This window comes from Myotis myotis, unplaced genomic scaffold, assembly GCF_014108235.1.
Source record: "Myotis myotis isolate mMyoMyo1 unplaced genomic scaffold, mMyoMyo1.p scaffold_m19_p_12, whole genome shotgun sequence".
In the NCBI taxonomy this organism is placed as follows: domain Eukaryota; kingdom Metazoa; phylum Chordata; class Mammalia; order Chiroptera; family Vespertilionidae; genus Myotis; species Myotis myotis.
The window spans coordinates 39,609,174-39,630,356 of NW_023416316.1; the positions used below are offsets into that span (position 1 = coordinate 39,609,174).

Genomic DNA, 21,183 nt, shown 5'->3' on the forward strand with positions numbered 1-21,183 from the left:
ATAATCCATGTCCTTGTATTTCCCAGCTTCTAGAGCTGCATTTTTTGTATCCCCTGGCTCCTGGCCTTGTCCTCCATGGTCAAAACTAGGGCCTTCAGGGGTCATATTTTCTTCTACTTCTGTAGTCAAATCTCCTTTCCTTCCCTCTAATGAGGATGCTTACAACTGCTTCGAGGGCCCACCCTGGTAATCTAGGGTAATCTCTCATCAAAAACTCCTTGATTTAATCACAGCTGCTAACTTTCCTTTGCTATATTAGGTAATGTTCATAGGCTCCAGGGATCTTTGTGGGCCATTATTCAGCCTGAGGAAATTATATAAAATACTAGAGGCCCGGTGCATGGATTCGCGCACTGGTGGGGTCCCTCGGCCTGGCCTGTGGGGATCCGGCCAAAATCAGCTCTCCGACATCCCCCGAGGGGTCCTGGATTGTGAGAGGGCAGTTCTCAGATGACCCACCCCGGAATCGGGCTCCCTCCTCTCTGGTTCCAGGTGTGTTACCCAAGAACCGCAGCTGCCAAGTCATTACAGCTTGGCAGCTCCTGTGTTGAGCTTCTTTCCCCCAGTGGTCAGTGCATGTCATAGCTACTGGTCGGCCGGTCAAATAGTCAGCTGTTCAACGGCGTTTAGGCATATATATAGAGAGGGGACAGAAGCATTTTGACCATGGATAAATTCAGGGTGCCAAAAATGACACTGAAGTCAAAATTCAGCTATTTCACTTTCCAAATTCTAAAGCTGAGGTCAAAGCCAAATTGCAGATTTTGGAACACAATTTATTAGGATGCCTCCACACAGTTTTATAAGCTGCTTTAAAAAAAAAAAAATTAACTCACAGTATGTCACAAAAGCTTACCAGGTCCAGGTCCTTAAGTATTTGTTCCCTTGTTTTTTTTTCTAAATCATGATTTATCAATCATTTGGTATTTTTCTATTTTGTAAATAACATTATATTAAAGATAATTTACACATATTTTATTGTTTCTTTAAAATTAATTTCTAGAAGTAGAATACCTGGATTAAGGGTTTGAACATTTTTTTATATTTTGATATACTTTGCCAAGTGCTATTAAGCTCTGACCCAAACTGTAGGATAAGGGCCACTTCTCTACAATTAAGTATGTACTGTGGTTGGGATGAAAAAGTGCCCCTTTACTCATAAAAATGCTAACTCATTGCAACTTATTTTGCACTTACTATTTATGTTTACTGGGTTGGGGAGTACTCTTTGTGAAACTTTCTTTACCTTCACCCATGACTTAACTCATTTACCAGATTAACTTCTATCTCTGAATTTTCTTTGTAAAAATATCCTGACTGTATGACTTGCTTGTCAAGTCCAAAATCAGGGAAAAGGAATGTGTGGCATTCAAAGTTAGGATATAGATCATTTAGGGTGAGGAAGAAGGGGATAGTGATGGAGAGGATACACAAAATGGGTTTGGGGTGCTGATATTTTTCTATTCTTTGATCAGAGTGATGGTTATTTTCTTTTTTTCATTTTATAACTATTTATTGAGATGTAAATAGTATTCCAAATATGGTATATCTGACTTTTAAAAGTTTTTTTAAAAATAAAAAAAATAGTAAAGAGCAAACAACAAAAAAACATTAGTTCTACTGATAGTTATGTCTATGGTTCAGCTTAGGGCAGTTTCCTCTGCTTACCAACAGTCAAATATCTTTGCTCCAAACCTTGGTCATTTACATAAACCTAGTACTTCAGTGACATGGTTTAATTAAATGTTATTTAAATTGTAGATTTATTAGGAGAAACGGAGAGTTATTTCTATAAAAACAACTGAGTACTATGCAAACACTCAATCTCATCAAGTTGCTATGTAATGTGTGCATACAATTGTTAAAAAAATATGGGAAATGTCATAAAGATTTCAAAGTAGTCTACATTCAGACTACCTCAAAGATTCCTTAAGTGTCTTCAATTTCTCTCTCCACTTTGAGGAAAGAAACACACTGTGAACACTATTTATGCAAGGTTATCTCAACCTCCTGCAGCAGACCCAGTTCCAAGAAATGGCTTTGGTCCATAAAGTTTAGCAAAATGTATTTAAACTAAAATTACTTACCTTATAGAGGTTTTAATCTACTCTTCCTTTTGGTGACTAATTAGTGTCCTGATTGTACCAAATAAGAGGGGCATTTGCCATATCGAAATAATGAATACAAAGAGAAAACAATGATAGGATATGTGAAAAGCAGAAGAATCAGAGGTGAGAAAATATTGCTAATTGGATAAGAATGGCAGATGAACAGAAATTAGCCCACAGTCACATCTTCACATAGTCAGACACTGCCTTTCTCCTTCGTTTGTAACACCAGCTTGCCAACCAAGCATATAATCTCTCACCACACACAAGGCCCACATTTTCCAAATTATTAAAACCTAAATAGGCATATGAACAATGTGGTGTCTGATAAAAACTCCAGTGATTAAAAGCAAAGAGTTAACCAACCGGCAGACTCACACAGCCATGCTTAAGGAAACACTGGAGGCTCAGTGACATCCAGGAGGGGGGATATCACTGAGCAAAAGAAGTTTAGCTCCAACAAATTGACCCTGAATTTTGAAAATGGAACATGTGAAAAGATGCTATTTTTATTTCACCATCCAATTATGTTTGTTAACAAATCTGAGTGGTTTTTATTGCAGTTACTCATATGGGTGGGAGCAGGTTAGGCTCCATTATCCTTTCAGCGACTCAGATATGAGTGGAGTTCTGGAGAGATTCATTGTAAAATGAGACAGTAGTTTTAGCAATGCTTGAAGCCATGGTCTATACACATCTTTGTATAATGACAGTTTTCACAAAGAGCTGGAAGAAATCATATTCAAGAAAAGAATAAACTATGCTTCTACTTCCTAAGAAGGAAAGGAAGAGAAAACATCTTTTGTCTGTTACCCCCAAGTATAGTTCCAGCTCATCGTCCCCTGCATGATATTTTGTAATCAAAATACACAACCCTAGGTCTAGTCTTGTGGTGTGCCTCTTTGGCCCCTGTGCTCTCACCAAAGCCATTTTCCTTCTGTAAGAGAGGGAAGTGGTCTGATAAAGACTTTTATCCGTGCAACCATTCCCAGGAATATTATATTCTTTCAAGACGAGTTCTAGGGGCATGACAAAGCTTACCTCAAAATTAGAGATCTCAGGCCCTGTGGTTTCTAGGCAGGAAAGATCTGCCCTTCAAGTAAGATTAAGGTTAAAGAGTTCCTGATACTCTAATCACAATGCATTCCCCACAAAAAGATACTTGGTAAATATTTGTTGAAATTAAATGGGCAGGTGTTGTAACCTGTTCCCAAAGCTGCACCTTTTACCTGCCTTCAGTAGTGTCTGGTATAAAAGGACCTGTTCTTATGTAATTCTTCAATAAAATATGATCAAGGATGAGCGTATGAGTAGTGAGATGACATGCCAAGTGTGTTATAAAGCTTTGAGCTTTCACTGCCTGGACATCAAATAAACCAGTGTTTGAATCCACAAACAACTGTTAGACTGAGAGCAGAAGAAAGCAGCAAAACACAGCTGTCTGGGCATGGCTGCAGCACCAATCCGCAAGTTATGTAACAGCTGTTGTGTAATTGTGCATTTAACTCAAAACACATTTTTAAAAGAGAAAACAATTCAATTTTCCAAAAAGGAAGAAGAAAGAAATTGAGAGCAAGAGAGGGAGAAAGAGAAAAAATGTTGAAATGACACAGAAGATTCTGTCTGGTCTTCAAGCATGAGGCACAGGAGACAAGAACCCTGGGGACAGTTGCCTTAAGATCTAGGGGGCTGGACCATGCAGCAGGTCTGGCCTGCGTCCCTTTTTTGTAAATAAAATCGTATTGAAAAACATCTACAGCCATTAATGTATCTATTGCCTATAGTCTCTTTCATGCAGACTCTAAGTAAGTTAAAACAGAAACTATCTCGCCTAGGAAGCTAAATATATTATCTGTCCCTTCCCAGAAAAAGTTTTCTGGCTCCTGTCTTAAATGAATAAAAGGCCAAGTTTAGGTGCCTGTGAGGGTGACTCTTCCCTTTGAGAATCAAAACAGCCAATTCTCTGGGAAATAAAATTCTTGTCTTGTACTTACTACGTCTGTGATCATAAGCAAACAAGTTACCCTCTGTCTGTAAAATGGAAAACTAAGTAAGGATGGAAAGAGCAAGCAAGGCTGCAGCACCTGGTTAAGAGTAACTAGTCAATGAGCCTATGTTTCCCTACCAAAATCCCTTATTTGGGGGAGCTGGCAATTTTCACTGGAGAAAACAAAACACCCCTGAATTCTTAGTAATCAGAATTGAGAGCATCCAAAGTTTTCTGTCTCTTCCTACTGTAAACAATTAAGTATTGTACTTAAAACAGGGGTAGTACAGTTAAAAAATGTGTCCCTTTTTTTAATGTTTCCAGTTTGAACTATTAATTTTAAGAACTTGAGTTACGTGAAAGTCCTGTTTATGTTTACTCCTTGTACAATTGCCTGGATCAATGATTGATAAATACAGTCAACTTCCAGAATCAGAGGTTACTTTCATTTTCAGTGAGTTTTTACAGACCATATGGCTGCTGTGGTGACCTTGTATGACAGCACACTCTGAGTTCCCTAAAAACCCTGCGGATTTTTCTGTTCCCATATGTAAAATGAAGATAATTTAGAGCTTCTGAAATGACAGTAGGTCTACTTCCCCACCAGTTAAAATACACTTGATTGGTATAATTTTTTTTAAAGCTGACTTGGGATAGGGTCTATATAGAGGGCCTTTCTTCCCCAAACAGCACCCTTTCTCCCTGACAACATTGACCTGAAGACACCTGGCCAGGGTCCTCTCCTCACCAGCTTGTGCTGAGAGCAAGTGCCGGTTTAGACTCTCAATCCTCAAATCCTCTGATTCCAAGTCTGTCAGAGAACGGAAAGTTTCACAGGAGCATAAAGAGCATGAGAAGCCAAAAAAATAATAACTGGCCTTAGTGGCCAGAACAGCTGCGCTGAGAACCCTTCCCACAGGTTTGGGCTTTGTAAATTAATTCATCTGCAAATAGTGCCCGGCTCCAGATGCGGCTGCAGGGTTGGAGCGCTGGTTTCTTAAGGATTGAACTTTAAAAAGTCAAGGGCTTCCTGCACTAGGTGTTACAAATAAGTAGTGTCATTTTCTTTTTGCTCCGGGTTTGTTCATCCAATCATATCCCAGTATGCAAATAAACCTTAGCCTGTGCAGATAAAAAGGAACAAATAAAGCCAAGTGCTCTATCAGAACTAAATCGCTGAGCCTGTCACCTGTATTTCAGGAGCTGAACCAGAAATGTCGTCCTCAGGCATGCCAGACTTACCTGTCCCACTCACCAATTTGAAGTTTCAATATACGAAGGTCAGTACAATTTATGTTTGCTGCTTTGCCTCGGGTTTCTAGAAACCACATTTGTTTAAAGCATAAAAGGTCAATTTAAGTAACTTGTGTAAAGAGGCCCTTGGCAAATACAAAAATGAAAGGCTTGCAAAATGCAGTTCTGAGTTCAGTGTCTTGATCAAATATTGAATTCCAAATCACATCGGGCCACTTTTCATATATGTATTTCTTAAAAGTATTTTTAAGGAAAGGCATTCTCTTCTGCATGAAAGGTTCTTGTGTTGGGATACAGTGGACTTTACTAAGCAGTTCTATTAACTTCAGACTAGCCCAGCATGTATAAGAGAACATATAGTTGCTAGAGAAACTGAAAGGAGACAAACAGTGGGAAATGATTTATAAAAACAAAACAAAAAAGAGAAACGGCCTGCTGAAGTAACATGATCTGTCTATATGGTTAATGAGTGTCAAAATCGAAGGACCTTAAATCTGAGTACTGAATCAATTTAATAAAAGCTCCTCTTTCAAAAACTTCAAATGGACTTGCATTATTCAGCATATTTGGGGAAAGAAGGCATTCTTATTTATTTCTTCAGCAAAGTTTGTTGCCATCGGCGCAGACGTGTACTTGTTAGCTGATAGATACAGAGAGAAACAAGGGCAGGAGTCTGATCCAAACTTAAAAATCCACAGCTAGGGAGAATAAGGAAATGGATCTTGTTTGAGTCAGTCAAGAAACTTAGCCTGTTTCACAGTTAGATGCCAGCTCTCCTGTCAGAGCCTAGAACTCCCAAACAAATAAAAGAGATAGAAAAACAGTGCCAGTCTAAGCAAAATTCTTTAGCTTTATGTTGTGATGGAGAAAGTAAGGGAAGAAAGGAAGTATTTCAACTCAAGCAGAGCCATTTTTGCTTTCTGAATCAGTCAATGGAAAAAAAAAAAAAAAACACCCAAGAGCATTATAATTTAATGATAAAGTAAAAGCCTCACTATTATTTACATGTTTTATTTCCTTACTTGTAACCATGGATGATTTTGTGAATCCTAAGGTCATTTTCATTTGTGCATGTACAAAAAATGAGGAAGTGGCTCAGCTGACTGGCTCTTTTCCTTAGGAACATGTCTGCAGAGATCAGATTGTGCCTTTAACACGATTGACCAACAGCTATAAAGTGTATTAATGCATTATTTTCACAAGGTTTTATTAAAAGGAGAAACTTTTTTTTCATTTAATTTTATTCCAAATGGGAGCATTAAAATGTGGTGAGTCTATACCCTCCAACAATTTACACTTGGCAAAAGTATGCCCAAAAGATGACAAGACTTGAGACTTGAGCCTTCCCACGTTTCTTACTCCAACTTGGTTCATTCACAAGAAATTTCAATCCAAGGCACACTGAAGAAAAAAAAAAAAATGGGTTTCATAAAGATCAGAATCACTGGCAATGTTTTAATGTTACAAAGAGTCTATTTTTATTATTATGCTGATTAGGGGAGGTATTTGGTAGTCTGAATGTCTCATTTTTAAAAATTGAGCTTTGCAGAAGTTTGTAGCCTCCTTGTACATCTCAAGGAAGCTTTAATCTAAAATACTCTTCCTACTAAATGAAGCTTCAGTTAGTAGTTATTAATTAAGCATGTAAGAAACAGTATTAGACGAATGAGATGGTCATTAAAATCTAACATACAAACACAGATCTAGTAATTTTTTAACACAGAGCAGTTTTTAAGATGGAAATCTGCTCTCTTCAAAGTCATTGCACAAGAACACCCCTTTAGGGAACATGACTGACCTAAGTGTTCAAAAGAAGGCAAGATTCAACGAGCAGGATTTGCTCTTGCATCTAAAAACTTTTCTGGGTAAAAATACCCAATGCAATTCAGTGAATTTTGATTGCTCACACATCTTCTCAATAAATCTGTTCTGCTCAGATAGCATTTTATTGTCTGATTTATTTGTTACAGCATTTTCACACTTGGGAGGACACCAGTTATGTATGTAATTAAATCTAAATGGGTGAGCTTTTTCAAATGCCTTTGCATTTTCTTTTTACTGTGCCCCACCGAAGAATTGTATTGGATTTGCACTTGCAAGAGGAGTTGAAAAATTGAAGGTTATTAACTAAGTTTCCTGGTTACAAACCAAGTAAACAAGGATTGTATAGTGTCTGAGAAAGTACCTTCTGTGGCCAGCCCCGAACCTCTGAATTATTTTTCTCTTCCTATGTTAATGCCCTTCTTTATTATCACTAGAAGTATATTGGTCTCTGGGGCAAGGGGGAGGGAATAGACAAGCAGGGTTGGATAGCAAAAAAATTATTACAAATATGGTAGAGGTAGAATGACATACTCTCAAGCTTGAGGCTGCTTTTCCCTAAACAAAAGAAGTCATTGTTGCATATCTTTTTTATGACTTATTCTCTAGTACAGTCTGATTAGCTTTTTGATGGGGTGGATAAAACAGAGATCAGAGTTAAGAATAACTTTCTGAAATGATACAAAGGTTTTTTAGAATTTAAAACCTCAATAACATCATTATAAATCCACATAAACTCGGATCCCATCTCTATCCTCATTTATCCCCTTTCCAACTCTAAATGAATCATACGTCTGCCAACTCACCCGTTTTATTGAGCCTTTAAATGAAGACCTTCTTTGAAAGTTATGTGATCACTGGGCAAACTATATTACCTCTCTCTGCCTCGGTTTCTTTGTGTGTAAAATGGGCATAATAAAGGTACCACTTTCCTAAGGTGCATGAAAGCATTAAGTGAGTTTAATGCACATAAACCACTTGAAATAGTACCTGGCACATGGAAAGTGACTGATTAATATTAGCTACCCTCGTCCTATTTATTTTTCTGACTTTTTTTCAGTTCTCTAGAATTTCTTTTTACTCCGCCTTTCCTAGAGCTGTTTCTCCTTTTCTTCTAGTCTTTTTGTCACCCTTTCTTGCACAGTCATGCCCCACCTCCCTTAATTCTCACAGCCACTTTCCAAGGCAGTCATTATTTTTGCTTGCTTTTTATTTGGAAGCAGTTGAACAAATAGCTGTATGGCTGCAAGGATCACATTGGAGCAAAGTTCCAAGGATTTATCCAGGATTTCAGGAATCAAAACTAAACGTTGAATGCTGATAGCCTGAGCCCTCACACCAAGTGACTTCCCTAAGATCAGCGTCACTGCTTTGGGGCATGGACGTGTTGGAATCCTGTCCTGTTCACTTGTTCATCCCCAACTACTGAAGGGGACATGACCATGAGTCTCTCCAGTTGCTGCTCAGCTGTTCCCAGGAGGAAGAAATAAATGTTTTATTTCCCAAAATATGCTAAATAATTGCTCTCATTCCACCAAGGGCAAGAAATAAATGTTTTCTTTCCCAAAATGTGCTAAATAATGTAAGTCCATTTGAAGTTTTTGAAACTGGAGCTTTCATCCAAAAGATATGTTTTTAATAGAAAAAAGTTATGAATCATTGAATATTATGAAGCTAGGCTCCATTATCTCCTTATAAATTCTTACAACAAAGAAATTCAGGCACATACATGTTTTAAAACCCCTTCCTCTTCACTCATTTCTTCCATTTTCCCTTTTCTTTATTTAACGTCATTGAATGACTGCTTTGTGTGAGGTCTTATGGTACAAGAAGACTAATTCTTGCCTCATGGAGCTTATATTCTTGGAGGGTGTGTGGTGTGGTATGCGGAAGAAAATAAGTGAATAATTTAATCACAAATTATAAATGTTAGAAAGAAGAAAATAAGAAGCTGAGAGAATGTGAGAGGAAGAGCTTCTTTTCGATGAGGTTTTAGAGGTCTGTTAAAGGAAAGCACAGCTAAGGCGAACCTGAGACATGCAGAGGATAAGGTGGCTCTGGAGGGTGGGGGCAAACAAAGGTCTAGAGTTAACAGCACAGGCAAAGATCCTGTGAAGAAGAGCTTGGTCTGTTCAAAGAACTATCAAAAGGCGAATGTGGTGGAGTAAAGTGAGGAAAGGAGAGAATGGGTGAGAGGGGACAGAGGCTGTGGCCAGATTGCCTGGTGGATTTTATTTAAGGGAAACCACTGGGGAGTGCTTAAAACAGGACAGGGCTTATGTTCAAGACAAAGCTGATTGTGCAGTGGCCCCGTCCTCATTTGGGAGCTCCTTTTAAATCGCATCTGACTGAAGCAATATTTTTTGTTTGCTTTTTATTTGGAAGCAGTTGAACAAATAGCTGTATGGCTGCAAGGTGTAGTGGCTTAACAAGATAAACTCAGCTTCGATTTCCAGGTCTTCCACTTATTTACTATATGACGCTGGCCAGGCTTCTAATCTCTCTGAGTTTCGGTTGGCCTGTCTGTAAATTGGGAATAATAATGACTGCCTTGGAAAGTGGCTGTGAGAATTAAGGAAGGTAATTTGTAGAAAGTGTCCAGCACTTATTAGCTACTTAGTCTTAACCCTCCTCTTTCCAAGAGATTCCTAGAATTCTAAAGTTATTCCATTCCCAATGTAAGTGGAATGAATACTTGAATTTCTAGGCACAGTTCAAAACGGCTTTTATCTATTGATGTCGTTTGAGGTTCATAATTGAGCACTGGAACGGAGCTAGAGATGTTACTAGTCTCCCATTTTAAAGTTTAGGTACCAGAGCTCAGAGAGCTTAAGTGATTTGCTAAAGGTCAGATAGCTCTTATGTGGCAAAGACAGAATAAGCTGACTTCTGAATCTTCTCATTTAAGATTCAACGCGTTCCCACATGATTTTGTTTTATTTCCTCTGAGCACTAAAAACAGTATTGTATCTCACTGGATTGTCTCTAACAAGTGCCTTCTTGACTCTGATTGTGAGAACTGAAATTTGGATGATAAGGGAGAGGAATGAGTTGAGTGGTACACCCCCAAACGGGTGGACCAATAGAGAGAAGTTACTCTAGAGTAGTACTACTTGTATTTGAATGTGCCAGTGAATCACTTAGGGATCTTGTTGAAATGCAGATTGATTCTGTAGGCCTGCGCTGAGGTACATATGAGATTCTGTATTTCTAACAGACTTCCAGGCTTTACTGTTGCTACTCAAGCTAGGTCTGTTGACCAGCAACAACAGTCTAAAAGGTTTGGGTGAACTTTATAACTTTATCTACAGTGACCACCATTCTAGTTCCTTACAGACCTGACTCCCTGTTTCAGACAGAGAGTCACTCACACTCAGGTTAGAATTACTTTCCTTCCCTTTCAAAAAGTGTCTGAGTCCAACAAGAATTAGATTATGGCCCTAACGGTTTGGCTCAGTGGATAGAGCGTCGGCCTGAGGACTGAAAAGTCCCAGGTTCAATTCCGGTCAAGGGCATGCACCGTGGTTGCGAGCACATCCCCGGTGGGGGGTGTGCAGGAGGCAGCTGATCAATGTTTCTCTCTCATCGTTGTTTCTGACTCTCTGCCCCTCTCCCTTTCTCTCTGTAAAAGATCAATAAAGTAAAAAAAAGAATCAGATCATGGCCACAGCCCAGTGGTGGAACTTACCATTAATTTTGCTCCCGGGAGATAAACATTCATGAGTGCGATATGTTAGCTCATCTCTGAGGATGGCAAATTGTTTTGTTTGTTTTTTCTTTATTGATTATATTTTGTTGTCTGGCACCTACCTGGCTTCAAGAAATCTAACAAAAATACTAAAGCAAGTCATACATACCTTAAGAGAGGGTATTATCCCCATTTCATAAGGACTCTCAGTACTACAGGTGTTCACAAGGTTCTTTTAAATTGGACTTTGCCTAATGAATTTGTTGTTACCTACTTGCTGGAATGAGAGGGCTGAGTGAGAAAAACCCTTAAAGAGAGTAAGTAGCAGTGCATTTGAAGAGCAACCCAAAGTTAAGGAAATGCCCTGAAGTGGCATGGGTAATCTACGGGCTGATATAACACACACAGGCATGAAGAAATCTCGTGAGAATACAGGTATTGATAAAATGATGACACAGTTGTTTCTAAATAGCAATTGTCTGGCTTGGGTGATGGTGGTGTTGGTTTGGGTTTTCATGATGCTATTATAATTGCAGCCAGATACATTACACATGTACCAGATGTCAGTGGCAACAGACAGAGCTAAGTTCAAAAGAACATGAGTAATAATTGCTTTATAATTAAATATTTTATTAAAATCCACTACTAATAAGCAAATTAGAAAAGAGCATGTGTGTGTGCATGTGCATATTTAAAGCTCCCACAAATAGAGGCATTGATTACATAGACTGAATTTTGCTATTTTAATTTTTTATATTATATATCTACCTGGTACCTTTATTGTAATGTTGGACTTGCTAAAGGAAATTTGTTTGCTGAGAATCTGCACAATTATCACAGATCTTGAAACTTTGCCTGAACAAAGTACTTCCCACCCTAGGTCCCATTATCTTACTATTTGCAATATTCTCCCAATACTTTCTTAAAAGTCGACGAAATATAAATAACAAACAACTAAATTAGGCTCTACATTTTGCATTTTCCTTAGCAGGAAGAAGGCTTATATGTATTATACTATTGGGTCTTGATATTGCTAACTATTAAATATGTACAGAACTTGCTGGTGCTTCTCTATTTTACCTCTTTAATACAGAGAACATATGATGTACAGAAATTGTTGACAGGGATTTTTGTCATTTGTGGGCCATGGTGAAGATGTGGTTCAAAACAGAAATGCTTTTCTATTCCCCAGCATTGAAAAGGCTGAAGAGGTTTTTCAAACAAGAAAGTAAGAGTGTACACTCATGTCACTGAAGTCAGACTATAATATAAAACAGAAATCAAAGGAAATTTGTATTTCTCCTACTTCTGTTTTGGTCACTTTCTTGTTTTGTTTTCATTCCTTTTACTGCAGTTAAATATTTTCCCCCCATCTGTTATTTCCTCCTTAATTTCCTTTTAGATTTTTTTTTTAACTCTGTGTCTCAACATTTTGCTTTGCTGCCTCAGGGTTTGGATTGAAAGTAGTTGCCAGAGATCTAGCTTTGAAGCTTTGATTCTTTTAAATATTTAACATCCCCACCTGACTTTTGTTCAGTCTCTGATTATTCAACCTGCATCTCATTCTTTCTACCTCTCTTCCAAAGTTTTGAGTTTTGTTATTTTGGGGGGTAAAGGGGAAGGGGTTTGGTGCCTAAACTGAGAAAAGGTTTACACATTTACAAAACCCATCACTTTCTGTACATTTACAACAACTCCACACGCTGAGACTGGGGCTCTCAGGTTTGGATATTTTCACAGGTGACATAAAAAGGGTAATCGAATCACCTCTCTCACCCTTGAGAAATACTTTGGGTATTTAATATGTGATCTGTGAAATCTCTCTGCCACCAAGAAAGCACTGACTTCCCTTATAATATCTAGAGCCACTGGCTTGGTTCCAGCCCCTGGAGATGATGTGACTTGCAGGGCTAGGTGGGAAAAGTGAAGGGGTTAAGCAAAAAATAAAAAAAAATAAAAATCATAGACCCAGATAAAAGCATGGTGATTATCAGAGGGAAAGGGGATAGAGGGAGGTAGGAGAGGGTAAAAGGGAGATAAATGGTGACAGAAGGGGACTTGACTTGGGTGGTGAACATACAGTACAATATACAGATGATGTATTATAGAATTGAATGCCTAAAGCCTATATGATTTTATTAATCAATGTCACCCCAATAAATTCCATGCAAAGAAACAGAGATACTATGAATATAGGACATCCTGAATATCTGTTGGAGGGAGTCAGCGGCTCTCTCACCCTAAAGCTAACATGTTCCAAAATCTTATCTCAACCTATAAGGCTAATGAGTTTTGTTTTACCTATTAGTCAAATTTAGTTTGATCTAAGGCAGAAATACTTTGAAGAAAGGACTTATTAATTTAGAATTGTAGCTTTATATCAAACACATTAAGACAATAATTTTTTACTTGGAAAATATTTTTTAAAGTATGATTTAGACACTAAAATACATTCAGAAAACAGCCACTCTTGAAAATCTAATGTCATATGATACATCCCCTAAAATATGACATATAAAAAATGTAAGAGTAAAATCAATTTTTAAGTTGCCTCAACATTGTCATTGATTCTTTCCCCATATAAGAAGCACTTGAAGTACAAATGCATAGACACAATTTCCAATCAATATTGTGAACTTTCAGTTGAGGTTTAATATATATCTATATACATTATTCACATATATCCTGATTCCAAAATTCATGATTAGAACATATAATGGTTAAATAGGACCCAAGAATTTTTTTTCTTTTTCTTTTTACAGCCTGATTCCATCTCCTCTGAACTTACTAAAGGCAAATAACAAATAGAAAATGAACAAAGGGAGGGAAATGAGAGTGCAGTTCAACAGGCCTAAATAGGTGTCATAATCATTGTAATAAATATTTGTTAACCTACATTTTTCCATATACAGTACTTTTCCTTTATCCATGGTTTTGCTTTTTGCAATTTCAGTTACCCTCTGTCAACCACCTCCAAAAATATTCAATGGAAAATTCCAGAAATAAACAATTTATAAGTTTTAAATTTCATGCCATTCTGAGTCCTTCTCTGTCCCACCCCAATCCCAAACCATCCCTTTATCCAGCGTCTCCACACTGTATACACTCCCCACCCATTAGTAAATGCTCACCCACCTGTTAGTCACTTAGGGGCCCCACTGGGTTATCAGATCGACTGTTACAGTGTCACAGTATTTGTATTCAAGTAACCCTTAGTCTACTTAATAACACCACATTCACATATGTTTTATTACAGTAGGTTCATATAATTATTCTATTAGTTGTTGTTGCTGATCTCTTACTATGGTTAATATAAATAAAACTTTATCATGGGTATGTATGTATAGAAAAGAACATAGTGTATATATAGGGCTTGGTACTCTCCACAGTTTTAAGCTTCCTCTGGGGGTCTTGGAAATTATCCCCGGCAGGTAAGTGGGACTACTGTAACTATTTTATAAAACCACAGGAAGGAGGATTATTAAAAAAACATTTGGTCTCACAGTTAGATGGAAGCAAATGTCAAATGTAAAGCCAATAAAATTGCCCCCCCCCCCAAATCATTAAGGTAGACCTTACCAATTAATTCTCCACAGCTCAGAGGAAGGAAAAAAATGATGCAATTCTTGATCTTTATAGCAACCAGATCATGCCATTATTTGTGCTGAGTTCTGTTGTTATGCTGAAAGGCCTCTGTTTGGGGGAGAATGTATACAACTCATAATTTTCAGACTATAGCGCTATGTCACGGTACTCTAAAGCCTCATGTCCCCAAGCCTGGAATGTTAAAATGATTTCAACTAATATCAGGACCCTTGTTGCTCTACTTTAAATCCACCTAGGGACATTAAAATCAGGTTTCCTAAAAACACTTATTTGATCCTGCCACTCCTTTATTATAGCCAGAATAGAGTCCAAATTCTCCCTTTGGAGAGCAAGATCCACCACAAACTGGCCTCATTTTCATTGTCAGAACTTATCTCCGACTTGTTTCCACTGGAGCTCTCTGTCCCAGGCTAATCTCCTCACTGTTACCCATATCTCAGCACATCCCCTCCCTCTGCTCACTGTTTTTCTTTTTCCACCAATCCAATCCTACCCCTCAAGGATGCATTCTTCTAGCCCACGTCCCTCTCTGCCCAGAGTTCCGCTCTGCAATTTATTAACTAAAAAGCACTGCTTTGGTGATTTTATTGCACAACCTTCAATTCTTTCCCAGCTGATCGTGATATAAATGCACTCTCTTCATAAATCATGAGCTTCCTGAGAGCAGGGGTCATGTCTCACTCATCTCTCATTTTCCCCTCGTACCTTCCAAATAATGAGACAGGTGTTTACTCAGTACTTGATAAACACTTTTCTGGAGGAAAAAAAAAAGTGACCATTGGGATTATGTGAATATAAACACAAATTCAAACAAAAGTTGAGCTCACAGTGTCCTCCTATATGAAAGGTTAAAACTGAATAATGCAGAGCAGCTGCTGGTAATTTGGGGTCATCTTTGGTCTCATTAGTTGCCTGAGGCTGCTAGATAAACTTGTGTTCTTATTTTAGGTTAATTCTCATTTATAAAACATTCACTGACTTTCATTTGAACTGGGTTTTTCAGACATAGCTTAGATACAACAGTAAAATAAGCTATAATACATCAAGAGATGTATTATTGAGAACTTGAAACTTCAAATTATCACAGACCTAGGGAGACTCAAGTAAGAGCTGCAAAGTTTCATCTGAAAACCAAAATCTGGAAATATCTTTTTTTAAAGAGAGAGTGCATTTTTATATTTTTATTGATTTCAGAGAGGAAGGGAGAGGAAGAAAGAGATAGAAACATCAATGATGAGAGAGAATCCTTGATCGGCTGTCTCTTGCATGCCCCCTACTGGGGATAGAGCCACAACCCAGGCATGTGCTTTGACTAGGAATCCAACCATGATTCTCAACCACTGTACAACACTGGCCAGGCTGAAGATATAGATATAAATATAGATATAGATATAGATATATATACACACACACACATACATACACATATACATATATATATATATATATACACATACACACATATATATATATATATATATATATCCTGCACACCCCCTACTGGGGATGTGCCCGCAACCAAGGTACATGCCCCTGACCGGAATCGAACCTGGGACCCTTCAGTCCGCAGGCCAACGCTCTATCCACTGAGCCAAACCGGTTATGGCAATATATATATATTTTTAATTGATTTCAGAGAGGGAGTGAGAGGGAGAGAGAGAGAGAGAAACATCAGTGATGAAAGAGAATCATTGATTGGCTGCCTCCTGCACGCCCCCTACTGGGGATTGAGACCATAAGCCTGGCATGTGTCTTAACTGGAATCAAACTCAAGACCCTTCAGTCCACAGGCTGGCGCTCTATCTACTGAGACAAACTGGCTAGGGCTGGAGATATCTTTTTAAAGAAAGGTACAGAGAATTTATTCAGGTAACAATTTGCAAACTGGGAAACATAGCCCTTGGTATGAACCAAGAAAATGTTCCAAAATGGAGGGGAAAGGGCAGGGTTTATAAAGGCAAAAGCTGCAAGGAGCTGATGATCAAAGAGATGGGTTGCTGGGGGGAAAGATCATAAACTTCCATCATGTGCTTTTTGATTGGTGGGAGCAACTGGACTTTCAGTGACTCAGTGATCTAGCAAGTGAAGTTGTGAGGTGAGAACAATGGGTAATATATGATTAAGCATTTATCAAGTCCTAGTTTTGGCCCAGGCCTATAGACAAGAGCTCTCTTTGATCACACAATTACAGTACAGGGAGTATTATTTAACAACGAAGCAAGGACTACAATTTATCAAACAGTACAATCAGTAGAGGCATGGGGTGTTGGAGGGAGCCCTGGGATTGGCGGTTGGGATCTGACTTCAGGCAGTTTCAGAGCCCAAAAAGGCCAAGTTATACTCTGCAAGTAGCTGAAGAGCTCAAGTTGCAAAAAAAATCTAAATTTGGTCACAAGAGATGATATTAAAGTTTTTATAAGTATTCACACCACAGGACCAACAAAATATAATTAATTCTATATCTCATTTTTATTTGTTTTTTCATGAAATTATACAGTGGAAGGATGGAATTCTGGGTATGTCTCTGACAGGGTGAGACTTGTGCTCTTAGTTTAAAAGCTATAAAGTCTAAAGAGGTCATATCTTTAGGGTAGAAGTAAGGGAAAATTAAAAATTTAGGAATGAATTTGATGCAAATTTTGCAGACTGGCTAAAAAATCTAGGCAAGTACCATGATGTCTTTAGTTTTTTTGTTTGGAATTAGGTGAGCTGATATGTAGATTCTAACTTTAACACAAAGCAGAACATAATAAGTAATTTAATAGGATACTAAGACACTATGTTAGAGGGGAAAAAGAGGTTAAATCCAAGTGGAACTAGTAAAATCTTCATGAGTTGATGACATTTTAAGGACAAGTTGAGGTATGAGTACAAGAGAAGAGTAAAATTCCACCTGAGAAACAGCATGCATAAAAGGTGTGTGGAGCCTAAGGGCATGGTACTTGAGACAGCAAAATGAGGCTGAAACGAAGGAAACTGAGGAAATAATAGGACAAAGGGTTGGAAAAGTGAGGTCATAAGCCACCTTATTATCATGCTAAGGAATTTGTAAACAAGAACCACCTAAATGTTCTGAGGAGCGGACAAGATCTGAACTAGGCTGATTTCAGAAGATTATGATAACTGGGTGAAAATTAAATTAGATTTTAATTAGGCAGAAGTTTTGGGGAGGGGGGGCGCGGTAGGGAGAACAAAGTAAGTAAGTTTCTTTATGATAGTATAGAACAAAGTCATCCAAAAGGATGATTACGAATTGTGCTTCTCATTAACAGGAGAGGGAAAGTATATGAGAGATAGAGAGAGAGAATATGAATGTACTTGAGCACATTTTAGAGCTTAATTTGAGTTAAGAGCAGCATAAAGCTAGAGATGACTGTGAGCTGAATTTGGGACACTTTGATTAAGGTCTTTCCCAGCCATCCCTTGGGGAAAAAATACAAAGGTAAGGGCTAGAGATGCATAAAATAAAATACTCTTTAAGAGTAATTACAGGATTCTATAAAATGTGTGTTTGATAGCTAGAATGCTGATTCATTCTAAAAGACGTTGGGCAAGTCAGTATTTTCATCTCAATTTATTTTGCTTCAAGTTGAAATAAGATGCCAGTGTCTTTTATTCTTCATGAAGGACAATAGGAATTTCATGGTCCTCATCTGTATTCCATATCCCTACCAGAGAAACAAGAATTTTCTTGATACATCTATCTTTCCTGTACCTCCAGATAGGTGTCTTTGCACATCTCGTCTGTCCATCTGAACTGCTTTTCATCCCCATCCCCTTTATGTATTCGTGCTTACATCATTTTCTTGTCAATTCCAGGGCTAGCACTACAGTTCTTTTGAATGCCTCCAAATACATAGATTGGTGCTGTTTTGTCATATGAATAATTATATTGATGTCAACAGGCAAATAAGGCTTCTCCTCCCCCTTGTTTATTTATTTTACATGGGTGCACAAATATCATAGTGCACCCATGTACAGAATATTATAGGTCTCGGTAATGTGTAGTTATTGGCTTCTAGGTTCTTTAATTCAGTTTTAAATTATTTATTCAATAATACGGAGGTTAAGCCCAGCTGGTGTGGCTCAGTGGTTGAACATCGACCTATGGACCAGGAGGTCATGGTTGGATTCTGGTCAGGGCCCATGCCTGGTTGTGGGCTCGATCCTCTCAGTGGGGCCCATACAGGAGGCAGCTGATCAGTGATTCTCTGTCATCATTGATATTTCTCTCTCTCCCTCTCCCTTCTCTGAAATCAATAAAAAATATATTTAATTTTAAAAAATCAAATTTGCTGCATATTTAAATGCCTGTTTGTCTATTTTCTCTTCCTCTCTACAGATCTTCATAAACAATGAATGGCATAATTCAGTGAGTGGCAAGAAATTTCCTGTCTTTAATCCTGCAACGGAGGAGAAACTCTGTGAGGTAGAAGAAGGAGATCAGGTGAGTTTCCTAAAACTAGTTTCATTGTATGCCAAATTTTTTGCATGTTTTCATGAGCCACAAGCACCATTTCAAGTTCAAGTAGACATGTCATGAAAATATGGTTTCTGGGGCCGTCTCTGGGAAGGTACTCTTTTTACTCACATTTACAAATGATGATGTAATAGCAGAATATAAAGGTTGAATAAATTACTCAAGGGGACATTGTTCATAAATGATGAAATCAGCATTCATATGCTGTCCTTTGATCCCAGAACTTGTGACTGGCAAGGCTACTGCCTTACCTTGTAATTATTACAAATAATTACACAGGGTAAATTAAATAGCCTGGGGAGTGCAGAGAGTAAAAGCCTTCAGATTTTTTTTTAGCTGAACACGTACCTTAAAAAGTGTTTGAGTTCACAGTCTAATTTGAAATGATTTTCTGAGATTTATTTTGTATATTGTAAAAAAAAAATCAAAATAAAGAAGAAGAAGAAAAAAGAAAGAAATGATTTTCTGGTCTTGCATTGTCCAGATGTGGTCAAGATTTAAATCTCTGTCATGTGAGCTATAAAACGGTAAAAAAAATGTTTTGTTGCTGCATGAAAAGACCACTGGGAGATGTAGTCAGCAAAACCCTAGGATAATAGCATTCATGACATGTTCCATTCTATCACTGTAGCAGTCACATGTTCCTGTGGAGTCTTCATTCTGTCATTTCCTTCTTCCCAATCAATGAGATCACTAATTTCATGGTATTCAATCTTGCAGGCCTATTCCAAGATAGCGATAGACCTGAGGGGCTCCTCTGGGTTTAGGGAGGGCCCTGGACTCAGGTTGCAGTATTAGCAGTACAAGTTAAGACCCATGCCTTTAGGGGCAAGAGTGCAGAGTTTAGTCAGAGGGGTCAACAGCTTAAGAAGTAGAAGCAGAATAGAATGGAGACACATGTCAACTGCTTTCAGAGTTCACTTTCTCTATATGCTGGAGTTATCCATGCATAAATTCTTCAAGGGCTTTTTCCTGTCTCCGAGGTGGGGTGGGGAGGGAAAACAAACGCTTGTTTCTGGCCTCCATCCCAGCCCCCTCCACCGCACTCCCTTAACCTAAGAGTTTCAACTTCATCATGTTCAGTACCATCCCCCGAACATTACGTGCTGTTCACTGCCTCTGTGCCACAGCGCAGTGCAGTCCTCAGGACCTAGTTTAAATCATCTTCTGTAGTAAGAAGTCCCACTTTTACATTTACCTTGTTTGAACTTCTGTTCCTTTTTGGGTAAAATGGGGAGATTGCTGTCCTGAGAATTGGTATTTCTGACCATTTCTCAGGTGATGCCGATGTTGCTGGCTGGGGTCAGGGTGGGGGAATACATTTTAAGAACCTGATCTAAGGTATTAAACAACACCTTGTATCTCCTCTCAAGTGTTCGCATTTAATAAGGTGCATGGACATTGACAGGTAAGAAAACTGATGATTGGAAACTGCTGTGATAATCACTTTGCCCCTCTAAGAAATGTTATAAAACCAAACTCAGGCACAGGCATTACGATGACTCCTGGTGACATATTCTAGTAGACCCATAAGTCTGTGTCCTGTGAACCATTCCCAGAAATCAGAAAAAAAAAATCATTCTTCACATTCAACAAAGAAGCATAGTTTTTATCAGAGACTTCCAGAGATGTGCACAGAACTCCATTACCTCAAATGTCGCCTCGTGGCTTGAGCGGCTCTGTCAACACTCGGGAGGTGATAAAAGTAAGAAAGGTCTAGGTGAGGGCACAGTGGAGCCCTTGACAGCTGCCTACTCTTTCTCTCTAGAGCAGTGGTTCTCAACCCGTGGGTCGCAACCCCTTTGGCGGTCGAACGACCCTTTCACCAGGGGTCGCCTAAGACCATCCTGCATATCAGATATTTACATTACGATTCATAACAGTAGCAACATTACAGTTATGAGGCAGCAACGAAAATAATTTTATGGTTGGGTCACAACATGAGGAACTGTATTGAAAGGGCCAGAAGGTTGAGAACCACTGCTCTAGAGGTACAAATGCCACTCGAGGGACACGGCAGAGCTGTTTGCAGGTTGCAAGTAACAAAAGAAAAAGAATCTCGATGCTTTAGCTCTAGGGCCCGGACATTTTGCTTTGCTACTTACTGGCTTTCAGGTTTCGTTTCACCAGTAAAACAAACCTGAGCCCGGAGTGCCAGTGGAAATCTCATCAGGCGATCTGAGGTCTCCTTGGCATTGTTGGTGGGATTTACTCTCTTCCTCAAGTGCAGTGAGGGTGA

General features: G+C 38.5%; 1 protein-coding gene across 1 annotated transcript in view; it reads left to right on the forward strand.

Annotated features, from left to right (window-relative positions):
* Positions 1-5,231: 5,231 nt before the first annotated feature.
* ALDH1A1 (aldehyde dehydrogenase 1 family member A1) overlaps positions 5,232-21,183 on the forward strand; it is a 47,375-nt gene continuing 31,423 nt past the window's right edge. The window contains exons 1-2 of the mRNA XM_036330834.1: positions 5,232-5,375; positions 18,807-18,911. Coding sequence (XP_036186727.1) covers positions 5,310-5,375; positions 18,807-18,911 — 171 coding nt within the window. The 5' untranslated portion in view covers positions 5,232-5,309. The remainder of the gene's footprint in view (positions 5,376-18,806; positions 18,912-21,183) is intronic.